Source organism: Cetorhinus maximus, chromosome 26, assembly GCF_964194155.1.
Source record: "Cetorhinus maximus chromosome 26, sCetMax3.hap1.1, whole genome shotgun sequence".
In the NCBI taxonomy this organism is placed as follows: Eukaryota; Metazoa; Chordata; class Chondrichthyes; order Lamniformes; family Cetorhinidae; genus Cetorhinus; species Cetorhinus maximus.
In genome coordinates this window covers 21,064,639-21,091,985 of record NC_135904.1, presented here as the reverse complement: position 1 = coordinate 21,091,985, position 27,347 = coordinate 21,064,639, and the positions used below count along the sequence as shown (strand labels likewise).

General features: G+C 42.0%; 1 protein-coding gene across 5 annotated transcripts in view; it reads right to left on the bottom strand.

The window, feature by feature from the left end:
• Nucleotides 1-20,369, bottom strand: part of LOC144668373 (zinc finger protein 280D-like) — a 99,549-nt gene extending 79,180 nt beyond the window's left edge. For 4 of the 5 annotated variants that reach the window (XM_078530336.1, XM_078530333.1, XM_078530334.1 and 1 more), the window contains exons 1-2: nt 20,274-20,369; nt 2,329-2,479 (exon numbers count right to left, since the gene is read on the bottom strand). In XM_078530336.1, the coding sequence (XP_078386462.1) occupies nt 2,329-2,464 (136 nt within the window). In that variant the 5' untranslated portion in view covers nt 2,465-2,479; nt 20,274-20,369. Of the gene's footprint in view, nt 1-2,197; nt 2,295-2,328; nt 2,480-20,273 lie in introns of those variants that run through there. The other variant, XM_078530335.1, reaches the window with a different exon arrangement.
• Nucleotides 20,370-27,347: the final 6,978 nt, after the last annotated feature.

The window sequence follows — 27,347 nt, the reverse complement described above, 5'->3', positions numbered from 1 at the left end:
ATAGGACTTAAGAGCAGGAATTCAGCCCAGAATGCTGCTACGCCATTTACAGTCGATCTGGTTGTGGTCTCAACTCCACTTAACCTCCTGCACCCCCCCTCCCCCCGCAACGACCCTCAACTCCCTAGTCAATCAAAAATATGTCTAACGCTGCCTTGGATAAAGTCAATGACACAGCCTCTACTGCTTTCCGGGTAAGAGAATTCCACATGCTAACAACAAAAAATTTCTCCTCATCTGTCTTAAACAATAGACCTCAATCTTGAACTGTGTCCCCTGGTTCTCATCTCTCCCGGAAGTAGAAGCATCCTCCCGATATCTATCCTATCAAATCCCTTCAGGAGTTTACATGTTTCAATATGATCACCTCTCTCTCTTCTGAACTTCAATGGTTATAGGCCCAACCTGTTCAACCTTTCCCCATCAGATAAGCCACTCAGGAATGAGTGACTGAACTTTCTCTGAACTGCTTCTAGCGCAATTGTATCCTTTTTTCAAATAAGGAGACCAAAACTGTACACCAGAACAGTTCTGGCTATATATTAATAAAATTGTGGCTGAATGCCATGAAAAATGATATCATTATTGGCATTAGGAAGGCTTGATGTTTGGTCTGGGGGCCAAGAAATTGGAATGTAGCAAGCTAATGACTAAGGTCAACAAAGTAACAAGACTGTGATTGAAATCACTGAATGAATTAGGAAGTTAAGTTCATTATAGTTTTCAAGATGATGAACAAGCTTAGATGATAATGCAAGAGAGCAATGGAAACACAGCAGCTTATGCAGTTTAGTTTAATACCCACTGCCAGACAATCGGAATTACAGTTGCTGCTCAGAATATGCCAAATAGCAACTTGAAACTAGCCCATTTTAATGGGTTAAACTTTACCCATTTGTCCCCTTTATTACAACCAAACAAGAATATTTCTTTTGATAAGGGAGATTTCAGAAGAGCAAACTGCATTTACTTCCAACTTCATTTATTGCAGCTGCAAATCTAGCCTCCTAAATGTCACAGACTGAAAACTGAATTTGCTCAGAACTTAGTTTTCAGGGGTGGCGGGGGGGTGGATAACAGCAAGAAAGCCCAAGTAAACAATGCAACCATAGGGAACCTAGTATAAGTTCATTCCTAACAGTCTGCAGGCATGTTGGTACATGGCTTTCCAGAATAAAATAGGCAAGCTCATGCCTACAATTAGTGTTTTTCCCTGAATTTTTAAATTTAAGGAAATCTTTTTTTTGTAGTTGCTAACTGTTGATTAGAGAATGTTTTCTATCTATTGAGCAACCTGATTTTTAAACCTTCTCTGTGGACATCCCTGCAAATATGCATGCAACCAGGGATCCCCAAGCTCAACTTCTAAAAGACAATATTATCCAAGAATAAGGGCGCAACAATGCTGTCACTGCAAAAAGCATTAATATTTCACATATTAAAAGCTAATATTGGGAAATGAATGAATTGACAGCCTCTCAAGGAAAAAATAGTCTAGTTTTAAACTATGTTGTTTAATTATACGTTTTTCCCCCCCATTTGTTTCTGCATGCGATTTGAATTTAGTCAGTTAAAGTCAGTTTAACAGACAGTATTTATTTGATCCAATAACCTGTTTTTTGTTTTATGGCATCACACAATGCCCTGGATGCAAATGGACTTGCACTTAATAAAACATAAGCACTTTTAGATAGCATCCAATTCTTCAAGTTAGACGGAATAATCTAGTTTTAGTTATAACATAACATTCGATTACATGCAATTTTCTCCACCTTTAAAGAAATAATTCAAAGGGGGGGTGACTTTCATTTGAAGACGCCATGGATCTCCAATGGCGTTTGTTATGACAACAAATTCCTCTTTACTGCAGAATTGAATTGTTACAATATTAAGCTATGCTTGAGCCTGAAATGACCAAATGCAATATCAACACCCTTTTGCAGTTATTTAATCACTCAGCATAAACACTTCAACTGTAATTATTTTAAATTGAACTACAATTAAAACAAAGTGACCCAATGCCAACGTTATTGCCTTTTTTATAATGGAGGAGAATTTATTCTACAATTCCATCAAGTGATTTGTCATAGTGCTTACCATTCCTGTACAAAATGCTGAAAGGAAAGAATTCCATTTTGGAACTAATTGGATTTCAACCTGCTTAAATTATAATTCACTTGAGTGAACAATCACTCACCCAGCAACAGAAAGTTATGTTCAATTCCATAGAACATACATTTATGACAAATAACTTGTATTCACTTAAAAGGACTGGACTGGCCTGGAATCTCAATCAATCCTGAAAAACAAAATATGTGTATGTCATACTTGGGTAACTGGAGGTTTTGGAGCTTGTTATCTCTCCCACAAAAATGGGCTCATCATCATCATCTTCATCGTCTTTATTCCCTTTTTGCCAAGGCTCCAATTCTTCTTCCTCACATTCCATAAATAGTTCTGCCATTCTGATGCTTCAGTCCTGATTTTGGAGGGGGAAGGAAAAAGTTTGCTTCACTTAAAAAAATTGTTCAAAAGTCATCATTACATCACCTTACAACTAGAAAAAGATATTTGTACACGTTCAATTCCTAAAATTAGTAATGCCAACACATTCTGAATAAACAAATATTTCTACAATAGCCTCCTTTAAATTGTACTTTCCTGCGTATATACACCATAAGATGTCAGATCAGAAGTCTCAGTCAGGTGTGTGATGAAAGTATAATAATTTTCATATTTTTCTAGTTTATTGTGAAGTAGGTTTATGGGGGTAAATATAGTTGGGTCTGAGAGAGATTTAATTACATTTCGTAGTCAAGCAGACTGCAAGTTTAAATTATCAAAAGAAGCTAGGTGCTTGACATGCTAATGAGTAAACATGGATGCATAGCATCTAAGGTGTGAAGGGAATTTGCATTTTTAGATAAATGAAGGGATACTTGGATTTTAGTCTGTTTACAACTAGCCAGATAAGCAAGGCTAAGGAATGTGTTTACTTTACCCAAAGGCTACTGGCAATGTTGGCAACATGAAAGTTTTTATATTATGAGGAAGATACAATTTCAAAGACAAATGGAACATTAGAATTTACATATTAAAAACGGAGAAACATATATAAAGAAGGATGAAAGGCTATGTGGGATGAAGGCCATGTAAGATCTGACAGGAGTATGTGAAAAAGCCTTAATGAAGCCTCTAGCATGTGTGCATAAATCTGCTATATAGCAAATATGAAGTTGGGAAAGCCATTTGGAATTCCACTGTCCAGGATAGTGTTAACTTGCTGAGTTTGTTTTAAATCTAAAATCTGTTGTGGACCGTTGCCTTAAAGGAAGTGCAACTGGGGATCAGGTTAATTAGGAATTTTAGGAATTATAGTAGCAAGTAACTGTAGTCTTATGTATGTACTTGAAATCTTTTATATTTAATAAATATTTTAATTTATTTTTTTAAATCTCTAAAGGTCTTGGTGGACTTATTACTTTTAAATTCAGTGCACACATCTTCTTGTAATAAATACAAGTTGCAAAACCGTTGTAACAGCGTGACTAAGCTTCCCTCGTGGCATCATCTGCCACGTCGTAACAGGCGAGAGGGAAGAATTAGTTGGGTTCTTTAAGATTATTTCACCATAACACAAAGAGCTGTCATTTAATCCAATTGTCTTAAAATAGCTATCGAACATACAAAATGGTCAGGACACGTTTCAACACCATCCCCAGCTGTCGGTTCACCATATTCTGAAACGCTTTAGACAGTTATGCGTCACAAATATTGAGCCTCTTCAATTCTTCAGTTAAGTAAAATCTCACTTGGACAAATGGCAGTTAGAGAGCTATTTAAAAATAATGATGCATCACAATCAAATATGCAAATGCCAATGAGGCTTTGAAAACCAGGATTTGTGAAGACAATGTTTGAAACAGTCAGAATAGTTTTTAAAACAACAGGATGAAAAACACTTTTTTCCTCACAAGCATTGCAAAACAGTAAATTAAGACTATTACTTGTGGAAACAATTCAATCAATAGCAGCAATTCTATAATTTCCAAACATTGCTGAAAAGAGAGACATGTTGGTGAAGCTTTTTGTCTTGCATTAATCAGGAAATGCACAATATTTCAAACAATCACAACAATTGATAGTACAGGAAAAGAGGTGCCGATTGGTTGGCAAGTCAACTCTGATTGGCCAAGGATTTCCCATGGTGAAAGCAATGGAGAAGTAAAGGCTCCCCATGCACTCAGGTAGTTCAATAAACACGCAAGGCTTGAACGTATTCCTTTTGTTTGCAGAGAGCGGGTCCGGGCATATGAAAGTATGGCACTTCTAGCAAGCGTAAATGAGCCACGATGTGAGCTCAACTGATTATCTTAAATTGGTTGTTAGTTAAGCTCGTAACATGGCTCATTTACACTTGCTCTAAGTGATATACATTCACATGCGTGGGCCCACTCCCTGCAAACAAAAATAATATGTTCAAGCCTTGTGCATTATTTGAATTACCTGGGAGCTTGGGGAGCCTACAGTTCCCTGGTGCTTTCTCCATGGGAAAACCTTGGCCAGGGTCAACTTGTCAACCAACCAGCAGCCCTTTTCTCATGTAATATAAATTGATGTGATCATTTGCAAACTTATGTTTGTCCTGATCAGTGAAGTTTAAAAGCTTCGGCAACATGCCTCTCTTTTTAGAAATTTCCAAATACTTATGAAAGTTACATTTCAACTAAAAGTTGACCTTTTGTAAAAGGGCCACAAAATTCAACAACCCAGCAACTGGACAGCATCATGAAATTGTGTATTATTACTGGTATCAACCCCCAAGAGGAGAAATGCTGAGCTAGAGGTACGGAAAATCTACTTTACTCGCATAACTTTCCTACCCATCTCATAGTATTGTTTATGGTGGGAAGAATGGAAGTAGGCAACTACACGTGCACAAACTGGTTTCTGTCTTATATGGATATTACCCAGGTCCAACAAATATAAAGTATAAATTAACACGAGTGGAATATGTCGTATACTGTTGAATTATTTCATTAATCCTGAGTTTACCTTCATTAGATGTGGCTATCCAGCAACAGTTTTGACATCGTTGCAACTTTTCTGTTTACTGATCATTTGTTTCTTCTTCTCACCCTCCCCTGATAGGTTTCAGAGCATGGCAGTTGCTCTTTTCGCAACCATTTTTTCCCTACTCTAACTCCAGAATGGAAGTGGTCGTACAGCTGAATTCAGCTGGTCATGTAGCTAGAAAGCCTGACACTCACTTACCAAAGCGGATCTTCTATGGAGAGCTTGAAGCTGGTATGGGTTCTCACGGTAGCCAAAGGAAGCACTACAAAGGACATTCTGAAGGCTTCACTTAGGAGATTTGATAACTTCAAATCCTGAGAGAAGCTCATCCAAGATCATTGCACAAGGTGTAACAAAATGAAAAAAGGGTGCAGCCTCTTCCAAAGCAAGCACACATCAGAAGCACAGAGAAAATGCAAGCAGAGGAAATCCCAAGCCAGCAACCTGTCTAAAACTCAACAGTATCCTGCCCGATTTGCAGCACAATCTTCCAGGCACAGATCAGTCATAGCAGTCACCTACATAGCCAGCGGAATCCTACCAAACATCTCAAATGACGAACATGGTCACCTTTGCCTCCAAAGATGAACAAAAAAGGGAGCACTCACACCATTAAACTGAGTGATCAAGGGCTCAGGCCTACTCCAGGCACTTTAACACACTAAATTGATACTTCAGTGCAGTATTAAGGGAGTGCTGGCTTGTCAGAGATGCCTTCTTTTCAATAATATAATAAACCAATGCCTTTAAATTACATTAGTTCCCATGGACACTATTTTAAGAGGAGAAAGGGAGATTTTAAGGTATCTTGGTCAAAATCTATTCCTCAACATTACCAAAACACATTAACTGGTTATTTATCTCACTGCAGTTGGAGATTGGTGGGGGGGGGTCCTCAATTTGGAAAAATTAATTGCTCTTATATAATCGTGATATGCAAGCAAATTATTTAGGGCATCCTGAAGAAATAAAAGATGCTATATAAATGCAAGTTCATTCATTCTTTCTGCTGCGCCAAGGAATCAAGACGCCACTTTAGTGCAGGTTGCAAAAGCATTAAAAGCCTCAGATGCTTTCCAGCCCTTTTTAACATCACTGCATCCGAACAAAAGCTGTAAGCAGCCAGGACTGTGGTAGTTCAGGAAATGCAGCACCAGGAGAAGGGGACCACATACATGGGTAGCTGAGGAACTGAACAGCCAATAGTGTTATTTATTTAGGTCAAACAACTCGATCAGGCTTAGGCAGGCTGGAACAGGCTAGCTCATGTTAGTGAGGCAAAAAGGCTATACTACAGCCTCCTGTTGGCCCATCTGCATCTCAATGAAGTAGTAACTGATGTTTTCAACATGTCTAATCATCACGACGCACATACTTTTACATTTAACAAAAGATTGTTCCAAGGCCATATATAGATGCAGCATCATTAGCTCAAACTGTACATTTACATATTAAGGTGCCCAAGATAAGGCTCAAATCATTTGTGTACAGATTACAAAAAGGAAAAAAATGGGGGGGAAATGGGAAATAAAGACAGAGGATAAACAAAATTGCGGGGGAAAAAAAGTGAACCCCCAAGTCTCCCAGACAAGAAAAACATGGAAAGAAATGGCAATGTAGGAACTGAGATACCGCACACATGTAACTGTCGTATTGGGGGATAATACTGTATGTTATTTTTACAGCTGTAATATTCAGCTGGGCCAAAAATTAAAATGGCAGCCAGAACAAATTTGAAATGCAATCTACCTTGTTTTTCTGTGGGACTTTTGCCAAACCACTTTTCAACTGAGATAAATGTGACATTTGATTTTTACTGTTATGTACAGAAATTCAATGTCTGAAGTACTAAGTGCCAGACATTTAATAAGATACACGTACTACCAATCTGCCACAGCAATGCTCACAAGGACTCCGGTGTCTGAAGCATAGCTGTGACGTTCAGTCAAAAAAGCAAAACTGTATTCAACTCAATTTGTACCAAAAGGCCAATACTGAGTCAACTATCCACGGGAAAAGAGGTGGTCGTATTGGCATCTCCTGAAGTCAATTGGAAACTAATTCAAGAAATGTTCTGTAAATTTACAGCTACTTGAAAACTGCATCCTTGGTAGGAGGCCAGAAAAAAAAATTGCTCTTCAAATATACTTTGATAAGTGAAAACGATGTGCAAAAGACATGAGATGTGTAAACACCCAAAGCATAAAATAAATTAACTATACCAGGACTATTTCACTTTCTCATATTATTACTCCAGGAACCATTCCCACTTCTTCACATCTGTATGCTTTATTCAAAAGCACATGTAAAAAAGGGACAAAAGCCAAGACATTGATTCAGAACAAGTTCATTACTTCGAATTTGTGCTCAACATACTTGGGTTACTTTTCATTATGGCTACTTCTGTGCAATAACAAAATGCCACGTAATCAAGGCAGTGTCCTTCAGATGAGACATTTAGAGAAGGCCACATCTGCCTATTCCAGTTGTTCAGGTGAAGGTTAAAGATCCCAAGACACCATACCATGAAGAGCCAAGAGCTCCCTGTGCACTGGGAACACTTCTTCTTTGACCAACACCAAAAACAAGGGGTGATTCATCATTCATCTTATGCTTGTTGCACCACTATGCTGCATGGAAAATGGTTACACATTTAGCCACGTAATAGTAGCTTCATTGTGTGCGATGGGTTTTGGGACATTTTTGACCTATGTGATGGATATATGCAAGACCTTCTTTGTAATTGAAAACTTCCTGTCTTCCCATTTTGATACCTTTAGATGAAGGTGACTTGCACACCAAAGGCATTCAACCTAGCCAATCATTCCAAAGACTGCTAGTAACCTGCACATCAAATATTTCATTAAAATTTTCTGTTAATTTCTCCACAATTATCGAGCTCTGGCTCGATATCGATTAATCCCTGGGTCACTCAAGTGCCACAATAGGAATCAGGTACCTACCGCTGAGGACTCTAATGCAGCCACTTAGGTCCAGCATGTTCTGTCAGAAATTCATCTCTGGAATGGCTCTGACCATTCTTCCCAGTTTCTCTTTCATTGTTGTGTGGATGGCAGAAGCATAACTACATATTTTTGAATTATCATTTTTACATTGAAACTGATCACAAAGACCTATTAGGCTAGAGGGAAAAAAACTAAAATGGAAAAAAGTGCTGGAAGTCTGAAATAAAAACAGGAATTTATGTAAATACACAATAGCTCAATCAGTATCTCTGCTTTAAACTCCTTTAGTTTTATGCTCCACTGTCCTTTATTTGGGTCTCGGGGTGTGGACACCTGTGACTTCCTATTCCTTTCTCCCAGGCAACCTCAACCACTCCAATCATTTCAGAAGACGACATTCTCTCCATGAATATATACTTCTGGAGGTCAGTGTCTGGGCAAGTTACAAAGACGACGTACATGTACTTTGCTGCACATATGCTCTGCAGTTCACATTTGTCTGCGAACAAAATTAATTGGATCAAAGCACAGAATTGGTGCAACACAGGAGTGCTGTATCAGTTCTATGTAGTTAGTGAAAAAAGTTTGGATCAGAAAATTAGATGCTCTCTACTGGTAAAACTTTGACAAAAATGAGTATTGGTCTAAGATAAGACCATCATAGTTCCACTTTGGTGCACCAGGTTTATATCAAGCAAACAATGTCCTGGCAGCAGAACCTCATAAATTATATCTTGTTGCACCTTAGCATGAATTTATGGATGCAAGTGTGCTTTGCAAATTGGCGAGGATTTCCAATTGAAGTTCGGCAGACAACATAACCTTCAAAATTCACAAGTAGAAGCTTATTTCTGCATCTGTCATGCTCTCTAGGTTCTGAGTCATCAAACTATAAATCTGGGTGCACTGGGGTCAAGCTCCTGTAACCCTGTACAAGTATGTTTCTTGTCTGGTGCTAGAAGGCAAAGTTTTCTTTTTGAGACAGCAAACAAAAACACTTACTTGCCTTACTTCCTGCCAAGTTGTTTAGTTTGCAGAGCTGCATGTTCATTCAAGCATTTTCTGGAGCTGCATGTTCAAGCATTTACTTTCAAGGTGTATAGATTGAGATAGCCATTCTTGTGCTGAAAATTACATTTCACTTGCACTAGATCTCCTTGACGACCTAACACTTCGGTGTTCATAAAGCACACTTTCCATACCCACATATCACAAATTTCCAATCAAAATAAATATATTACACAATACACATTAGAGAGGGACCAAAGCTCGCTTCGGATTCAGGGTAAAATGATGATTGCAACAGTTGAACTCGAAGGAAAAAGGAACAGGAGGAGTCGTTGATACACTTAGATGAAATAGGGTGGAAGGCAGCTTGTCTGGAGCACAAACACCATTCTAGACCAGCTAGGCCAAATGGTCTATTCCTGTGCTGTAAATTCTATCCAATAGGTATTGAGTTGCTGAATCCCATTTTTCTGGAAGTCATGCAGCTTGAAGAAATAAGTATCCTACTAAAGACTTTAATGAATAATACTCACAAAAGGAACCCTTCGAAATCAGGAGTCTCTAACAAAATAGAACTTAATTTCCTCCTCTAGATAATATTACCCATTTGAGGGGTGAGGGAAAGAGGCGGGTGAGTAGACAGGTGAGTAGATCCTTGATAATCACTTATTCTTAATATCCCAATTCTAATATTGGAACATTGTTTTCAAGTTATAATAATGTCACTACACTTATTTAGCTATCTGATACCAATACACAACTATAATTTGTATTTGATTTTAATCCTGTGTGATATGCCTTGCATGCATTATCAATTCAATATTTAAATAGCAACTACCACCAACAGTGGCACATCTGTAACTCCCATTACATCACTGAAGTGTTGCACAGAGGAAGACATCACAGCTGAGATATGCAAAACTTGTGACATTTTTTTCCCCAAAATGTCTCAATAACCTATTTCAATCTATGTGGTGGTAGGGTAAAACCTCCCAGGAGTGCAAAGATGCTTCAATTGTCCACCTCTATAAGGGAAAGGGAAATCTCAAAACTTTGCAATGCTAAAAAGATGCTTGCCCAAGCAATGCTTAATCAGTTTACTGAACACATTGACTGTTAAGATATTTTTCAGCAATGTAGATTCAGAAAGGAAAGAAGCATAACTGATATATTCTTTGCAGCCAGACAACTCTAAGAAAAAGAGAGTGCAAAATGTGGACCTCTCCTGTGAATTGGTTGAATTGACACAAGTCGGTAGAGAAATCCAAATGAATCCATCCAAATGATCAAACAATTTAGATGTAAGATGGGGAAAATTCCATCTTCCCCATTACAAATGCATCCCAAATACAAGAGCAGTTTGGACATTTTCAAAAACATTATGGAATGCTTAACTTCCAACATGCACAGCTGGACTATCGATCGTAAACAACAAAACAGCAAATGAGAATTTCAATAAATTGGAATTTATTGTCCATAGACTTTCCAAAGAATTTTGCACAGCAAGTTGCTGTCAGCGGGACACCCAAAGGAGATAGTGCCCTCTGCAGGGCATCTGGGACCTGTATGAACAGGGAAACAACTGTGTATTTCTTTAATCAATCAGATCGGAGAATCATTAATGAGCAGCACAAGTCTGAACCAGGAAATATAAGATAGAAAAATTAATTTTCTGTCACATCCGATACAGAAAGTAAATAGGGGAAAAAAGGCCAAGAGAGAGCGCGAGAGAGAGTAAGAGGAGAGCCAGAAAGTTAAAAGTGTCATTTGAAAAATCTTTTTTTTAAATCTTCAAAAATAATTAGGAGCCAAAGAAATGAGACCCCTGATTTTTCCATAGAAGTGTTGTTTGACAGTAATTAAGACAAAAAGGGAACATCGATTGGCTTGGACAAGGTCGATCATTTTGTGGTGAGCTTAGCCCATACCTACGAAGCTAGTAGAAGAACTTCACCACATTCAAATACACTGAATGGCAAACCTGTCAGTGAGATGCTGCTTTTATGCAGATTCCAGAAAAGTGACACAACTTAACTTCCTCATTCACCTATGCATTCACTGGATGTTGTTGTCTAATTTGTGTGCTAAAGAAACATATTGGGACAAATCACTCAATAAGCAACAACTGTTTTAAGTGCCTGAGTAATATGTGGCAAGTTGTAATCCACATAAAAACATGAGGAATAACTCAGTAGCCATTTTTACTTAGCATGTTAAGACATTTCAAAATTACAAAGAAAAAGTCAAAAAAGAGTGGTCCAAGTGTTTTGCAGTTATATGCTGCTAAAATTTTGGTTAAAGGTGCCCATGGAATGGGAGATTTTCCTAGTGTTAACAACATGATGTTTCATTTACTGACATTACAAGTGGAGAATATTCCCTGTAAATGAATTTTAAAAACCCATCGTTCTCCTCTTCATGTAACTGAATAACTTCTGAATGTCATGCTGCAAATAGGCCTACAAAAAACATGAATCTATGGGTGCTTTTAACTTGTAATTTTGCATTATACTAGAGATCACTGTAACAAGAACAAAACATATAGCAACACCAGCACAGCATTGACAGAGCCCAAGCACAAGTTGCATGCAGTAGGTTTCCGCAGGCTGTTCTAGAATGATACAGGTAATTCAACACAATGCAACCAGTTCAGGATTCACTTGGTAAACCTTCACCATGTCATCAAGATAGGAACTTAGAACTGAAGGATTCTCAATTCCCTGGTCTCCATACCCGCTGTAAAATTGATGTTTTGAAAAAGAAAACAAAAAACAATGCTGAATCTATCATTTTTCAAAACAGGAAAAATCTACTTGGAACAAAAAGGATTCTGGGTCAGCCAGAATTTTCCTTCCACTTTATTTTAGTTTTAAGGTTTTAATGTAACTCAGTATTTAATACTGACTCAGGTGAAGCATTGTAAAGAACAGTGTTGATTTCCAATTCAGCTGGAGGCCCAGAGATAACAGTTCATGATCAGGAAACAAAAATGGTCAAGTTCTGAAATGGGCAACAGCTTTTTCTCAATCCTGCATTTTTCCTATTTAGATTACAATTTCACTAGGCCAACCCTAATTATCGAGATTGAGGCTCAGCAAATTCCAGAATAAGTGCTATTCATGTCACGGCATAGGCAGATATCTGGACTGTCAAATCAATCATGAGAAATTGAAAAGGTTGTGAAACGAGTTAAAACCTGCAGAAACAAATTGTTGCAAAACATGAAAGTGATCAAAAATTACTGTTATTGATGGTTTAATTCAGGTCCCTCCCCCAAACTTATCCTGTACGTTCCTCTTTCCAAGACAAAACCTTCACTGTCCCATTCTGTAAATTCTATAGGCCTTCCAAGTTTCCACTAAAGTTTAAAAATAAAACATTGTGAACTTAGTGACAACTTCCAACACAAAAGTTCCTAGTATCCTTATAAAATGATCAAGTTGTCACGTGCTGGTCAGGGGTTTGTAAGATTTCAGCCAAGATTCAATCACTACGGCTATGCAACTTAAATTGTGTGCCGATAATCCTTTCATAAATAAAGGTTTGAAAATAAGAATTGAAGTGTATTCACCTGGCTTCCAGAGTTGCATAGTAGGAAATGTCAGGGAAGAGCATAAATAGGAGCAGTTGTGGTGTGCCAGTAGTTGAACAGCCTGATGATACCCACTATATTAATCTACCTCAGAACATGAATCTTTACAGTACTCTAGACTGATGCAAGATGCTCAATCTTAAAACTTTTAGAAACTATCTTTTGAAAAGCTAGATTTAATTTTCTCCAGCTTGAAAAGGAACAAGAAAAAAAACATGGACAACATCTACACACAGCATTATAATAATTGAGGCATATAAACATTTATTATACAAAATACAAGATAGCAAATAAGAAAAATTAAGATATGATGGTACACAACCACAGAAAATAATTCCTAGTGCCCAAGTATCAGATGGAAGTCTAGAAACCACCCCTCCTTGAAATGCAAATAAACATACCTAGGCAAGAGGATCAAATTCCCAAAAATTTGAACCACCACATCCAAAATGACCCAAGGTATTATATCTTACACAACGCATCCATCTAGTCCTTACAAGACTTTTGCTAAGGTGATACTCGAAATCTATTCAGTGGTGCTCGAAGCTTTAGCTCAAGTAAATTGACTGCAACATTTCTGGAAATACTATTACAATTTGTTTTGCGATATACACACATTTCAGGTCTCACTTCTGCACCCTATGCTTTTAGCATTCTGCCATTTAAAAAATTGTTTGGTGAGGTTGGGGGTGAAAGGAGAAGAGAGGCCAAAAGGGAAAGAGATAAAGGAAGCAGGGATACTAAGGTCCGTCCTTGAAACCATCAGCACGTGCATTGTTTCAAAGGGTCTCAGAAAATTGATTATATGATTAAAAGAGGCATCACACAAGGTGTAGAGAACTTGCTAATTCGAGTTACACTCATTATAAATATTAACTGTGCGGGAATGAAAAGAAATTTTTCATTGACCAAGTCTCCATCCATTGAGCAGCATAAAGAAAAATGACAATTAGAGGTTTAATTATTCATTTTAAGCTTATATTTAAGAGTGGCAACCAGAGTTTACAATATTTTAAGAATGAGAAACTATGCTTATTTCTATATTAAAACTTTCATAATTTTTAAATAATTGAACCCAGTTTGCAATTACAGTAAAATTTGCAATTTTTGGCCATTAATTTGAAGGAAAACTGCTATCTTTTTAATCAAAGTTTGTTAGACATGGCGAGATCCTTCTAATCAGTTTTTAAACAAGCAATAAAATGTGGATATATAAAATTGAGCATCATCTAGCTATATAAAATAAGCAATTATACAGCACACTTAATGTACAAAATGTCTTGAAACTATTTTGAAAGCAGTGAGAAAAGAATGGAACATCAAGCTGGGTCGAGAGCTTAGGCAGTGATTGAAGGCTGTAGCAAAAACATGGGTTTTGAGAGGGTTTCTTTTTTTAAACAGAGAAAGACAGAGGTAGAGGGGCTTTGGGCAAACGCTACAGACATCTGGACTTAAGCAACTTCTGTCCTCAACAGAAAAGAAGAGGGAAAGTGGGGGTACATAGTTGGCTAGAATCAGATGATGAAAGGGTGCAAGAGACAAAGTATATCTGGAGAAGGTTAGAGATAGGGTGCCATCATACCTTCTATGGCACAGAGCCAAACGTGTTTTATAATGAAATGCTTGGCTAACCAAGCTTCAACTGGAATGACCATTTACGATGATCCAAACGGGTTACCTATCGCAATGCGGCTCATGTCTGTTCTGACCTCACCTCACTCACACTGGTGTCCTACGTATGTACTGACTTGTTCTGTTCACCCTTATCATCATGGAACAGTCAGCATTTGAATGACTGCTGTCCACAAGCACACTCGATGTGTGTGTGTGTGTGTGTGCGTGTGTGTGTGTGTGCGTGCGCGAAAGAGCAGCAATGGAAAGAGGAAAAGGGCAGGTAAGTAAAGCCAATATCTACTGAGTATATTCACCCAGTGAGTTTATCATACCACCCAATGCAACCACAGACTGCAGAAACTGGAAGGGTCACTGGACACCTGTGTATATAACCAGCACTCTGTAGGCATGGACAAACAAGCACCACCCAACATAAGAAAAGCCACTGGACCCATCTTAACTCATCCATTCAAACAACATTAGCTTCCCTCTCACAGAATCCAGCATTTCTTGACAATTCCAGGATTTTTGTTTCCTCTCCGCATGTATAAATCCAATCTAAGCGTTAATCACCATACAAAGAACTTCCTGATATTGGTCCTAGATTTGAGTATAAGAAACAGTTTTAGCATTACATATTTTTCAATATAATACTACATATCTCAGTCCAAACGATTTTTTAACCTATGTCAGGCAAGATTGATGGCAGACCTAAAGGTACACTAACTACGGCAGCAATATTAGCTTTTCTGCAATACCAGAATGCATGGGCAAAATAGACACCATACTTCAATATGGAAAATTAAGCAAAGGTGACCTTTCCTAAAAGATTAAGCTAAGCCTACCCATCCAGTGATCGTTGCTACTTACTAAGCAAATCATAACTACAGGTGGTATAAGAGGTTGCACCTAATTTCAGCCCAAGTACTTCCAAGTTTATAATTTTGACCTATGAATGTGGAATCAACAGTTTGAAAAACATTTTACAATTATACTTCATTGCATTTTTCTTTTGTATAAGACAACATTCTACAAATATTGTTCACATACTCCCATATGTTAATTAATTAACTAACTGGATATGAAATTGCAATGATGCAGTCAATTATTCAAAGATATTTTATCCAGAGCAAAATTCAGATTCTAAAGTTTTGGATCAGATTTTGTTGCCTAATGAGATATAGGTTCAATTTTTAAAAAAGTCAGAAGATCAAATATCAAGAAAATGCAATTTGAATAAAAATGATTAGCATATGTCAGGTTGTCAGTTTATTCAACACAGGTCACTTTCAAGTTTTTAAGCTTGTCATTACTTAAGGCTCAAATGCCTTAAATATTAAATACTGAATATTTAAAGCTTAGATTTAGCAGTTGAAAATTATTTTGGCCGACTGGTCTGGGAGCAGCATGCATCATCTTGCCCAGAAACCATAATGTCAAACATACAAGTTATGTCATAGCTTTGTGAATTGCTGCTTTTAGCATGTGCTTGACTTACAAGAGGTCAGATTCAAAGCAACAGATGTCTGGGCATGTTGTAGGGGCTGCAGAAAGTTACAGGGATAAGGGAGGGTGAGGGGAGTCATGAAGAACTTGACCACAAAAATGACAAGTTTAAATCTGTAGTGTTAGGGTTAATTGAGGACAGGGATGGGAATGGCCAGTATATGAGCAACAGAATGTCGATGAGCTGAAGTTTATGTGGGGTGGAACATGGGTATTGAATGAGGTTGGAACACAGGCAGGCAATGTTATGGAGAAAAGAGGTCATCCTCGTGACAGAAAGGATTAGGAGTTGAAAACTCCGCTCAGGGTCAGACAGGACACCCACCAGTTGTGAACATTCATATTTGACCTGAGATAGTGGCTACTTAGCTGAAGGGAGTTACAGTTCATCCAAGACTGGACATCAGAGGCAATCTAACAGCACTGAGTCAGTGGAGAGTCAACAGAGCTGGTGAAAGGGTAGAACTGGGTGCCACTGCATGGAAGCTGACCCCATGTTCATAGATGATTTTGTCAATGGGCAGCATGTAGATGAGAAATAGAAGGGACAAAAATAAATCATAATGTGAGAATGGGAACAAAAACCATAATAAGAGATGCTCTGGCTACAATCAACATTTAAGAGTGGAACCAAACAATGGTAGTCTCATGGAGCTGGTCAATTTGGGTAGCACTGGGAGTAGGTTGGTGTTGTCTTTTCTGTTGCATTGTTCTATTATTTTGTGGGGAGCAGACACGTGAAATTTTCACTTTCTCAATATCTCCTTAGTCATAAACGTGACCAGCACTATTTCACATGCAAGAAATTCTCGTGTGCAGTTAGCAAAAAGTTGGTTTCTGATGCAAGGAGTGTCATTTTTGTGTGAGCAATGTCAAAGGACACTGCTGAACTCATCTCAGACATTTCACTCTCATGTTGCAAAAAAGCTGTGAATATCCTGAAGTTCTATATCATTGAACGTCAGAGATTCCACGGCAAATGAAATGAACAGCAAAAAAGGGTATTGATCCAAGTTAAACCCATTGCACTGCAAAAAGCAGCTGATAAAATAATGATTAAATATTGATACAAAATTCTGAATAGGACTGAAAGAAAACTGAGCAGCAATGAGAAATGAGAGAAGGGAAGTGGAGGGGGGAAATTACATTTAAAAGCCAAACAATAGTACAATATGTTTTCTAAATATATACATGGTTATAAACCAATGCACAAAGTGTTCAATTGTGGATCGTAATTAACACTCAAACACAACCTACAAGAACTAACTTTTATTCAGCTGTCATTTGTTTTCTTTATATAACCCTTCTTCTTTCCTATTTTTTTTGAGAAGTTTTGCAATAACATTGGTACAAAGTGTACACCAGGACAGGAAATACAAAACTGAAAACAGACACAATGTTAAACCTTAAAACTCTGTTAAAAAAAGGTCGATTCGAAACTAGTCTCACCAATTTGGAATAGACCAATTTATTTCTACATTAACATATATTAGAAACATCTAAAAATCAGTCTTGGTCAAATTTAATTCAACAAATATTCTCATTTCAACCAATTCTAATACTTTCAAATTTGATGAGTTCAATTATTTATTAAAATTACAATTCAAAACAACAGTTCCAAAGGCATTTTCTACACCTTCCTACATTTTCAGCACTTTCCTACTTGGAAATAATCCCCTAACCGATTCTGAATTTCAACAGCAAATCTTCATTAAGGTTAATATATTATTTTGGCGACCAGGAGTTATTGTATTTTTTCCTGCATGTGGGTTATGAGACTCTACCCACCTCTCATTAGTAACTGTACCATGACTCAAATAAGATTCACAATTTGTCTTGATAAACTTGGGCTACATTAGCTGGTACAACCTAAGCATTGCAACGTCCTTCAGTCTAACTGTATTTTGGATTTTTTTTAAAAGAACATTTGATTTCTTTCCTAAAATGCTGGTAGAATTGTCATCCAATCTTGGCAGATTAGCTGTTTACATTTACTTCCTACATTTACAGTTCGTTCATTTGCTTCCAAAACAAACCAACATTGAAAGGTGATTTTATTTCTTTCCTCGTCATCTTTTCCTCCCCCATCTCTCCTGAAAACGTTCATGCTAACACATTTCTAGGGTATAATTCTGTTCCTCACTCAGTTCATTATTATTCCTGCAATGACCAGCCATGCAAATACAACAGCCAGCCAGAAGCCGGGAATTCTGCGGCAAGTAACTCACCTTTTGACTTTCCAAAGCCCCAACACCCATTAAGGCAGCACAAGTGTGATGGAATTCTCTCCATTGCCTGGATGAGTGCAGCTTCAACAACACTGAAGAAGCTCAACACCATCCTTGATCAGCATGGCCTTAAACATGCACTCCCTCAACCACCGACACATTATGGCTGCACTGTGTATCATATACAAGATGCACTGCAGCAACTTACCAAGGCTCCTCCAACAGTACCTTTCGAACCTGCAATCTCTACCATCTAGAAGAGCAAAGGCAGCAGATGCATGCAAACACACCCACCTGCAAGCTCCCCAAGTCACACATTATGTTGATCTGGAACTATATTGCCATTTCTTTAGTGTCACTGGGTCAAAATCCTGGAACACCCTCCCTAACACACTGTGGCATGAGCAGCAGTGGTTCAAGGAGGCTCACGACCACTTTCTCAAAAGCAATTAAGGATGGGCAATAAACAAATGCTGGGCTTGCCAACAACACTCTTCCCAAGTGCAATTTAAAAAAAATTTAACAGCATCACATTCCACCTGCAATCACGCTCTCCAAGAAATCAAACCTTGTCCGATTTTCAACTAAGTTAACAGAAAAATGAATATCATTTGTACTGCCCCCCCCACTGCTATCCAGCAAAGAACAAAAACTCGTATTACATTCTGTAACATCACAAGGCACTTCCTAGGACTGTTAACCAAATCTGACACCTAGCCATAAGGTCAGTTACTGAGACCAAACAAAGGGTTTTCTGAGCCTCAACCACTCACGTGCTGAATTATCACAGCCTGCAGCTCCTCTTAGCTACAATGCTTAATTTAAAAAATGATTTTTAAAAATTGTTAGGAGCAAATTATATTCAATGTGTCCCAGCCCTGAAATCAAGATATTTTCAATAACTTGGCCAAATTCTTACCCTATATTGAGCATAAATCTTGAGATATATGTACATATCCAACCTCTCCAAAAATTAAGTGCTACCTTATTTCTAACAGCGTTGGTGGTCGAGGGAGTGAATGTTTAAGGCTATTCCTTTAGAGAAAAACATAGATTTCTGGATTCATTCAACAGTGCACCCTCATTTAAATACTTTGATGTGTAGTAGGCAGTTCAAATAATAACACAACTTAAGTGTTGATGTTAATCTTCGAAACACATGTACCTACAGAAAGAAAAGCACCAAAATCATGAATTCAGGTGTTCCAGACTCATAAGTTTACCATAAGACTTAAGAGCAGGAGTAGGCCATTTGGCCCATGGAGTCAGGAGCAGACATTCAATGAGATCATGGCTGATCTGATAATCCTCAACCCCACTTTCCTGCCTTTGCCCCATAACCCTCGATTCCCTTGCTGATTAAAAATGTCTATCTCAGCCTTGATTCACTGAAATATATACAGAACAATTGAGCGTATGAACTGAATAGAGTGTGATGAATAGGTCACCAAAATAAACAAGCAATAAAGAAACCAAGACAAAAACACGCAGCAGTATTCGAATAAGTAATCAAATATAGTTTCGTATAATGTTAGTAAACATTTTACAGCCGACTCTGGAGAAATCGCGCAGGGTCAAAGTGACCTGCTACCTTTGTTATTCCCAATCCTAACTTCGCCATCGTATTTTAGAGATCAAAAAAAACGTAGTAAAACACGGCGCAACTGTCATAAAAAAGAATAAACGCACGTGTGTTCCTCCTTTTGTACCATGCAAGTTGCATTAGGATGTAGCAACCAGCTGAGTAAAGTCTGTGTGTGTGTGTGTGTGTGTGTGTGTATATTTTTAAGCGCCCACGATGTTAGGAAACAGCTATTCCTCCACCGGTAGGCGGGCGAAGCGCCATAGGCGGCAGCAATAGCGGGCGATCGACCTCGGATCGCACCTATCGCCGGACTCTTTCTCTGCCTTTCTATTTTCTGCTGGCGGCGGCTTCAGATAAAATAACCTTCTTCGCCACAACGACGCCAAACGACGAAAAATCAACCCGGACTAAATGCGATCAGAAGCCTCGGGGAGGGGAGCGCAGGGTGACATATGGCACAATAAAGGCGAATGAAGGACTAATTAACAGTGACCGGCCCGCCCAGAGGCCTCGCCTTCAATCTCGCCGTCCGGTTCTTCTCGGTGAGGCGACAACAAGCAAACATGGCGCCGGCGGTCAGGCCGCCCGCTCCGCAGGCCCCGACTCTCCCAACCCACTCCCGCAGGCCGCTCCCCGGCGCCGCCGCCACACGGCCCCGATACCTCACTAATCAATACCCGTCAGAAAGAGTGACTCACCGCCTGTTTCTCCGCGGCCTAAAAGCGCAAACTCTTAGCAGCCGCCATCCGCAAGCATTATTATGATTTTTTTTGCCGCTGCCGCAGCTGCGCACTGGGGACCCCCCCGGAGCATCATGGGAAACAGGCAGCCCCTCAGCGCGCGAAGCTTCCCGTCCTGGAGCTGGGCAAGGGGCTGCACTGGGTGTGGGGCTGCTCTGGGCAAGGGGCTGCACTGGCCATGGGGCAGCACTGGGTATGGGGCTGCTCTCGGCAAGGGGCTGCACTGGGCAAGGGGCAGCACTGGGTATGGGGCTGCTCTCGGCAAGGGGCTGCACTGGGCAAGGGGCAGCACTGGGTATGGGGCTGCACTGGTTATGGGGCTGCATTGGGCAAGGGGCAGCACTGCATGGGGCTGCACTGGGTACGGAGCTGCACTGGGTATGGGGCTACAGTGGGCATGGAGCTGCACTGTGTATTAGGCTACACTGGGTATTGGGCTGCACTGGGCAATTGACTGCACTGGGTATAGGACGCACTGGGTATGGGGCTGCACTGGGCAAGGGGCAGCACTGGGTATAGGATACTCTTGGTATGGAGCTGCACTGGGTACGGGGCTACACTGGGTATGGAAATGCACTGGGTATGGGGCTGCACGGTACGGAGCTGCACTGGGTGTGGGGCTGCAGTGGGTATAGGGCTGCACTGGGCATGGAGCTGCACTGTGTATTAGGCTACACTGGGTATTGGGCTGCACTGGGCAATTGGCTGCACTGGGTATGGGGCTGCACTGGGCATGGGGCTGCATTGGGCAAGGGGCAGCACTGGGTATAGGACACACTGGGTATGGAGCTGCACTGGGTATGGGGCTGCCCTGGGTATGAGGCTGCACTGTGTTTGGGGCTGCACTGGGTATGAGGCTGCATTGGCTATGGGGCTGCATTGGCTATGGAGCTACACTGGGTATGGGGCTGCACTGGGCAAAGGGCTGCACTGGCTATGGGGATGCACTGGGTATGGGGCTGGACTAGGTATGGGGCTGCACTGGGTATGGAGCCACACTCGGGATGGGGCTACACTGGGAATGGGGCTGCACTGGGCAAGGGGCTGAACTGGGTATGGGGCTGCACTGGGTATGAGGCTGCATTGGCTATGGGGCTGCACTGTGTATGGGGCTACACTGGGAATGGAGATACTCTGGGTATGGGGCTGCATTGGGTTTGGGGCTTCACTGGGTATTGAGCTGCACTGGAAATGGGGAAGTACGGGTATGGGGCTACACTGGGTATGGAGATACACTGCTTATGGGGCTGCACTGGGTATGGAGATGCACTGGATATGAGGCTACGCTGGTTATGGGGCTACACTAAGTATGAGTCTGCACTGGGAAGAGTGGTGCACTGGGCGTGGGTCTGCACTGGGTATGGAGCTGCACTGGGTATAGGGCTGCACTGGGTATGGGGCTACACTGGGTATGAGGCTGCACTGCGTATGGAGCTACACGGTATGATGCTACACTGGGTCTAGGACTGCACTGGGCATGGGGCTGCACTGGGTATGGAGCTGCACTAGCTATGGGGATGCATTGGGTATGGGGCTGCACTGGATTTGGGGGTGCATGTGGTATGGGGCTACACTGGGTATGAGACTGCACTGGGTATAGGGCTGCACTGGGCATGGGGCTGCACTGGCTATGGAGCTGCACTGGCTCTGGGGATGCAATGGGTTTGGAGCTGCACTGGGTTTGGGGCTGCACTGAATTTGGGGATGCACGGTGTATGGGGTTGCACTGGGTATGGGGCTGCACGGTGTATGGGGCTGTACTGGGCAAGGGGCTGCATGGCTGTACTGGGTATGGGGCTGCACTGAGTGTGGGGTTGCACTGGGCAAGAGGCTGTACTGGGTATGGGCTACAGTGGGCATGGGGCTGCACTGGATCTGCACTAGGCGGTGGGCTGCATTGGGTGTGTGGCTTCACTGGGTGTGGGGCTTTACTGGGCCTGAAGCCACACTGGGCATGGAGCTGCACTGGGCATGGTGCAGCACTGGATCTAGGGCTGCAGTGGGCAACAGCATGCTCGATGTATTGTGGGGCTGCACTGGGCATGGTGCAGTACCAGGCATGGGGTTGTATTTGGGCAAGAGTCTACTGCTGCGCCTGTGACTGCAGCTGGGCATGAGACTGCAATTGGACATGTGGCAGGTGGGCATGAGACTGCAACTGGGCATGGGGCTGCAGCAAGGCATGGGGCTGTCATTGGGCAAGAGCCTACAGCTAGGTATTGGGCTGCAGCTGGTTGTAAGACTGCACTGGGTATGTGGCTGCACCAGGCATGGGGCTGCACCGGGCAGAGTGCAGCACTCTGTATGGTGCAGCTGGGTGTGGAGCTGCAGCTGGCTGTAAGACTGCACTGGGCAAGGGGCTGCACTGGGCATGGAGCTGCACTGGGCAAGGGGCTACACAGGGCAAAGGGCTGCACTGGGCAAGGGGCACCTCTGGGTTTGGGCCTGCTCTGGTTATGGTGCAGCACTGGGTATGTGGCTGCACTGTACATGGAGCTTTTTTATTCGTTCATGGGATGTGGGCATCGCTGGCTAGGCCAGCATTTATTGCCCATCTCTAATTACCCTTGTTCAGAGGGCGTTTAAAAGTCAACCACATTGCTGTGGGTCTGGAGTCACATGTAGGCCAGACCAGGTAAGGACAGCAGATTTCCTTTCCTAATGGCATCGGGCGTGGTGCAGCTGGCATGAGGTTGCACTGGGCATGGTAACGCACTGGGCATGGTGCAACTGGCATAAGGTTGCACTGGGCCCAGGGCTGCACTGGGCATGGGGCTGTATTTGGGCAAGGGTCTAAAGCTGGACATGTGGTTGCAGCTGGCCAAAAGACTGCACTGGGCATGTGGCTGCACTGGCTAATGGGCTGCACAGAGCATAATGATGCACTGGGTAGGGGGCTGCCCTGAGCATTGGTTGCACTGGGCATAGGACTGCACTGGCAAAGCAGCTGCACTGGGCATGGTGTAGCACTTTGTTTGGGACTGTACTGGGCAAGGGCTTGCACTAGGTATTGTGCAGATGGGTATGGGATGCACTGGTCAACCGGCTGCACTGGACATGGTGCAGCACTGAATATGGAGCTGCACCGGGCATGGTGCTGCACTCTGTGTGGTGCAACTGTGTATGGGACAGCACTGGGCACGGGGCTGTATTTGGTCAAGAACCTACAGTTGGGCATGGAGCTGCAGCTGGCCATAAGACTGCATTGGGCATGGGGCTGCAACGGTGCATGGGAATGCACTGGGCAAGGGATTGCGCTGGTCACGAGGCTGCACCAGGCATTGTGCTGTATCGGGTATGGGCCTGCACCGGGCTGGGGCTGCCCTTGGCATGGTGCAGCACTGGATATAGTGCAGCTGGGCATGCAACTACACTGGGCAAGGGGCTATACTGTGCATGGTACAGCACAACATGGTGCAGCACTGGGCATGGGGCTGTCTTTGGGAAGAGTCTACAGCTGGGCATGAGACTGCAACTGGGCATTGGGTTGCACTGGGTATGGGGCTGCACTTGTTAATGGGCCGCACAGAACATGGGGATGCACTGGCTAGGGGCTGCAATGAGCATGGGTTGCACTGGGCATGGTGCAGCACTGGGTATGGGATTGCACTGGGCAAGGGGCTGCACTGGGCAAGGTGCAGTACTGGTATGGTGCCACTGAGTTTGGGACTGCACTGAGCATGAGGCCGCAGCTGGGCATAGGGCTGCTGCTGAGCATGGGGCCACAGTTGGGCAAGGGACAGGCGAACATGAGGCTATAGATGGGCATGAGGAAAGTGGGCACAAGGCTACAGCTGGGCATGGGGCTGCTGCTGAACATGGGGCCACAGCTGGGCAAGGGGCAGGCGAACATGAGGCTATAGATGGGCATGAGGAAGGTGGGCACAAGGCCACAGCTGGGCATGGGGCTGCTGCTGAGCATACTGCTTCACAGCTGCACTGCTCCTCACAAATGCAGTGACAAATCTGTAACAGGCCTCCACACTCCTCTTTCCATTCTCACCCAGCTATTTTTTGAAACAAAATCCATCTGTTGCTTCTGTGGTCCTTCCTTGCTTCATTTGGCAGCCACTCTGCAGCTAAGCCTCCTCATAGAGGAGCAAAACAAAATCACATCCAAAGAACCCTCTTTTTGAAAAAAGACACAAGACTGCTGCTCCTGTCTGCTTATCAATTTATTTCACCTTAAATATTTGAAGTGATAAATTTGACGACTAAAATTTGCAGGTCTACTTCTCTCAGGACCAAGAGACTGGTGTGCTTATTCACCTGCATCGGTTTTTCCATTTATTTATGCCCCGCGATTCTTTTCATGCCTGTTTGTCTTTCAGATTCCCTCTGTTTATTTTCTGCCTTGGATCTTTGTGTTGTATCAGTCTCAATTTTGTCTTGCAACCGACCCACTTGCAGGCCCCCCCTCTCCTGACTGCAAAGATTTATGGGGTTCGGTCATACCACACAAGATCTGATAGAACCTGCTATGGCCCCAGACACAATTCGTGCCAACCCTAACTGTCTCGTGTTAGCAGACTGAAACAGAAATGGAAGAGTGTAAAACAGAAAAATAATCTTGCCTCACCTACATTGCTACCATCTTCAGGCTTTGCATCCTTCCACTCTGTATGATTAAGAACTGGTGTGTTGCTGCTGCAGCATGTGGGCGCTGCTGGACACCAAGGTGATCTGGAGCAAACACATCTGCAGTAACTGTTTGCAGCTCGAGGAACTTCGGATCTGAGTTAAGGAGCTGAAGTCTCAGCTGCAGACATTGCGCCACATCAGGGAGGGGGAAAGTTACCTGGACTCTTTGCCCCAGGAGGCAGTCACACCCCACAGGTTAGATCATTTGAGTTTGGTCTGTGAAAAGGGACAGGACGGTGTGACTCCAGGTAGGTATGGGGACCCGGGGGTAGCGTTCAAGGAGCCTCAGCCTCTGAAGTTGTCCAACAGTTACAAGGTTCTTGCAAGCTGTGTGGATGAGAGTGGGGACTGCAGGGAGGATGAGCGAACTGACCATGGCACCATGATACAGGGAGCCATTCAAGTGGGGGGGAGGAAATAGAAACATAGTAGTTGTAGTATCATTAGGGGGATAGATACTGTTCTCTGCAGCCGTGAGCATGAGTCCCAAAGGCTGTATTGCCTGCCCCGGTGCCAGAGTTAAGGATACCTCCTTGGAGCTGGGGAGGAACTTGGAGTGGGAGGGGAGGGGATGGATCCAGTTGTCATCATCCAGCTGGTGCTGCTGAAAGAATATGAACAGTTAGGAACTAAGTTAAAAAGCAGAACCTCCAGGATAATAATCTCGGGATTACTACCTGAGCGTGGGGCAAACTGGCATAGGGTAAATAAAGTCAAGGCGTGTGTGGGAGGAATGGGTTTCAGTTCAAGGGGCACTGGCAAATGTGCTGGGGTAGAAAGGAGCTGTTACAGTGGAGTCAGCTTCATTTGAACCGTGCCCTGGAGAATCGAATAACTACGGCTGTAGAGAGGGCTTTAAACTAAATGCTATGGGGTTGGGGGGGGGACGGTTCTGGAGAGGGAATAAGTTGGCTGACAAGGCAAAAGGATATGGCAGCCTTGCAGAGCAGCTACTTAGGTAATGATACCCAAACTATGACAGGAAGGGACAGAGTGTACAAACATAAAAAAAGCAGCAAAAAGGGTCAAAGGGGGAAAAAAATGGAAAAAAGGCTAAATTAATGGCTCTTTACTAAAATGCGTGTCATATTCAGAACAAAATAAATGAATTAACGGCACAATTAGAGATTAATGGGTTTGATCTTATAGCCATTACGGAGACATTAGTACAAGGAGATCAAAGCTGGGAACTAAATATTCATGGTATGTGACTTTTTGGAAGGACAGGCGTGAAGGAAAGGGTGGTGGGGTAGCTTTGTTAGCACGAGATAGAATAAGTACAATAGCAAGAAACTACCTTGGATCGGAAGATGTGGAATCCTTACGGGCGGAGGTAAAAAATAACAAGGGGAAGAAAACACTGGTGGGTGTAGTCTTAGGCTCCCTAACAATAGCTATGCTGTAGGACAGAGAATAAATCAGGAGATAATGAGGGCTATAAAAAAACAGTATATTAATCACGGGTGACTTAATCTTCATGTAGATTAGGAAAATCAAATTGGCAGAGGTAGCCACGAGCAAGAATTCATAGAGTGTATTTGGGACCGTTTCCTCGAACAATATGTTGTGGATCCAACCAGGAATCAGGCTATTTTGGATCTGGTAATGTGCAATGAGGCAGGTTTAATAAATGATGTCAGAGGAAAAGATCCCCTTGGAAACAGTGGCCATAACATGGTAGAGTTTAGCATTCAGTTTGAGAGTGAGAAACTTAATTTGGAAACAACTGTGCTAAACTTAAGTAAGGGTAATGACAAAGGAATGAGGGCAGAGTTGGCTGGAGTGGACTGGGAAAGGAATTTAGCAGAAAATACAGTTGATGAACAATGGCAGATGTTTAAGAAATTAGTTCATGACTCACAACAAAGATATATCCCAGTGAGGAAGAAGGATTCTAGGAAGGTTATAAACCAACCATGGTTAACCAAGGAAGTTAAGGATAGCATCAAAGTGAAAGACAAAACATACAATGTGGCAAGGATTAATGGTCGGCCAGAGGATTGGAAAAGTTTTAAAAACCAATAGAAGATGACCAAAAAATAAATAAAGAGGGAGAAAATAAACCTTGAGGGTAAACCAGCAAGTAATATAAAAACAGGCAGTAAGAGCTTCTTTAAATACATAAAAAGGAAGAGAGGAGCCAAAGCCAATATAGGCCCCTTAGAGAATGACGCTGGGGAAATAATAATGGGGAACCAGGAAATGGCAGAGGAGTTGAATAAATACTTTGCATCAGTCTTCATGGTAGAAGACACTACTAGCAGACCAAAAATACTAAATAATCAAGGGGCAAAAGTGGGTTGGTGGGGTGGGGGGGGGAGGAAATAAATACAATAACTATCACCAGAGAAAAAGTACCAGGGAAACTAATGGGGCTAAAGGCTGATAAGT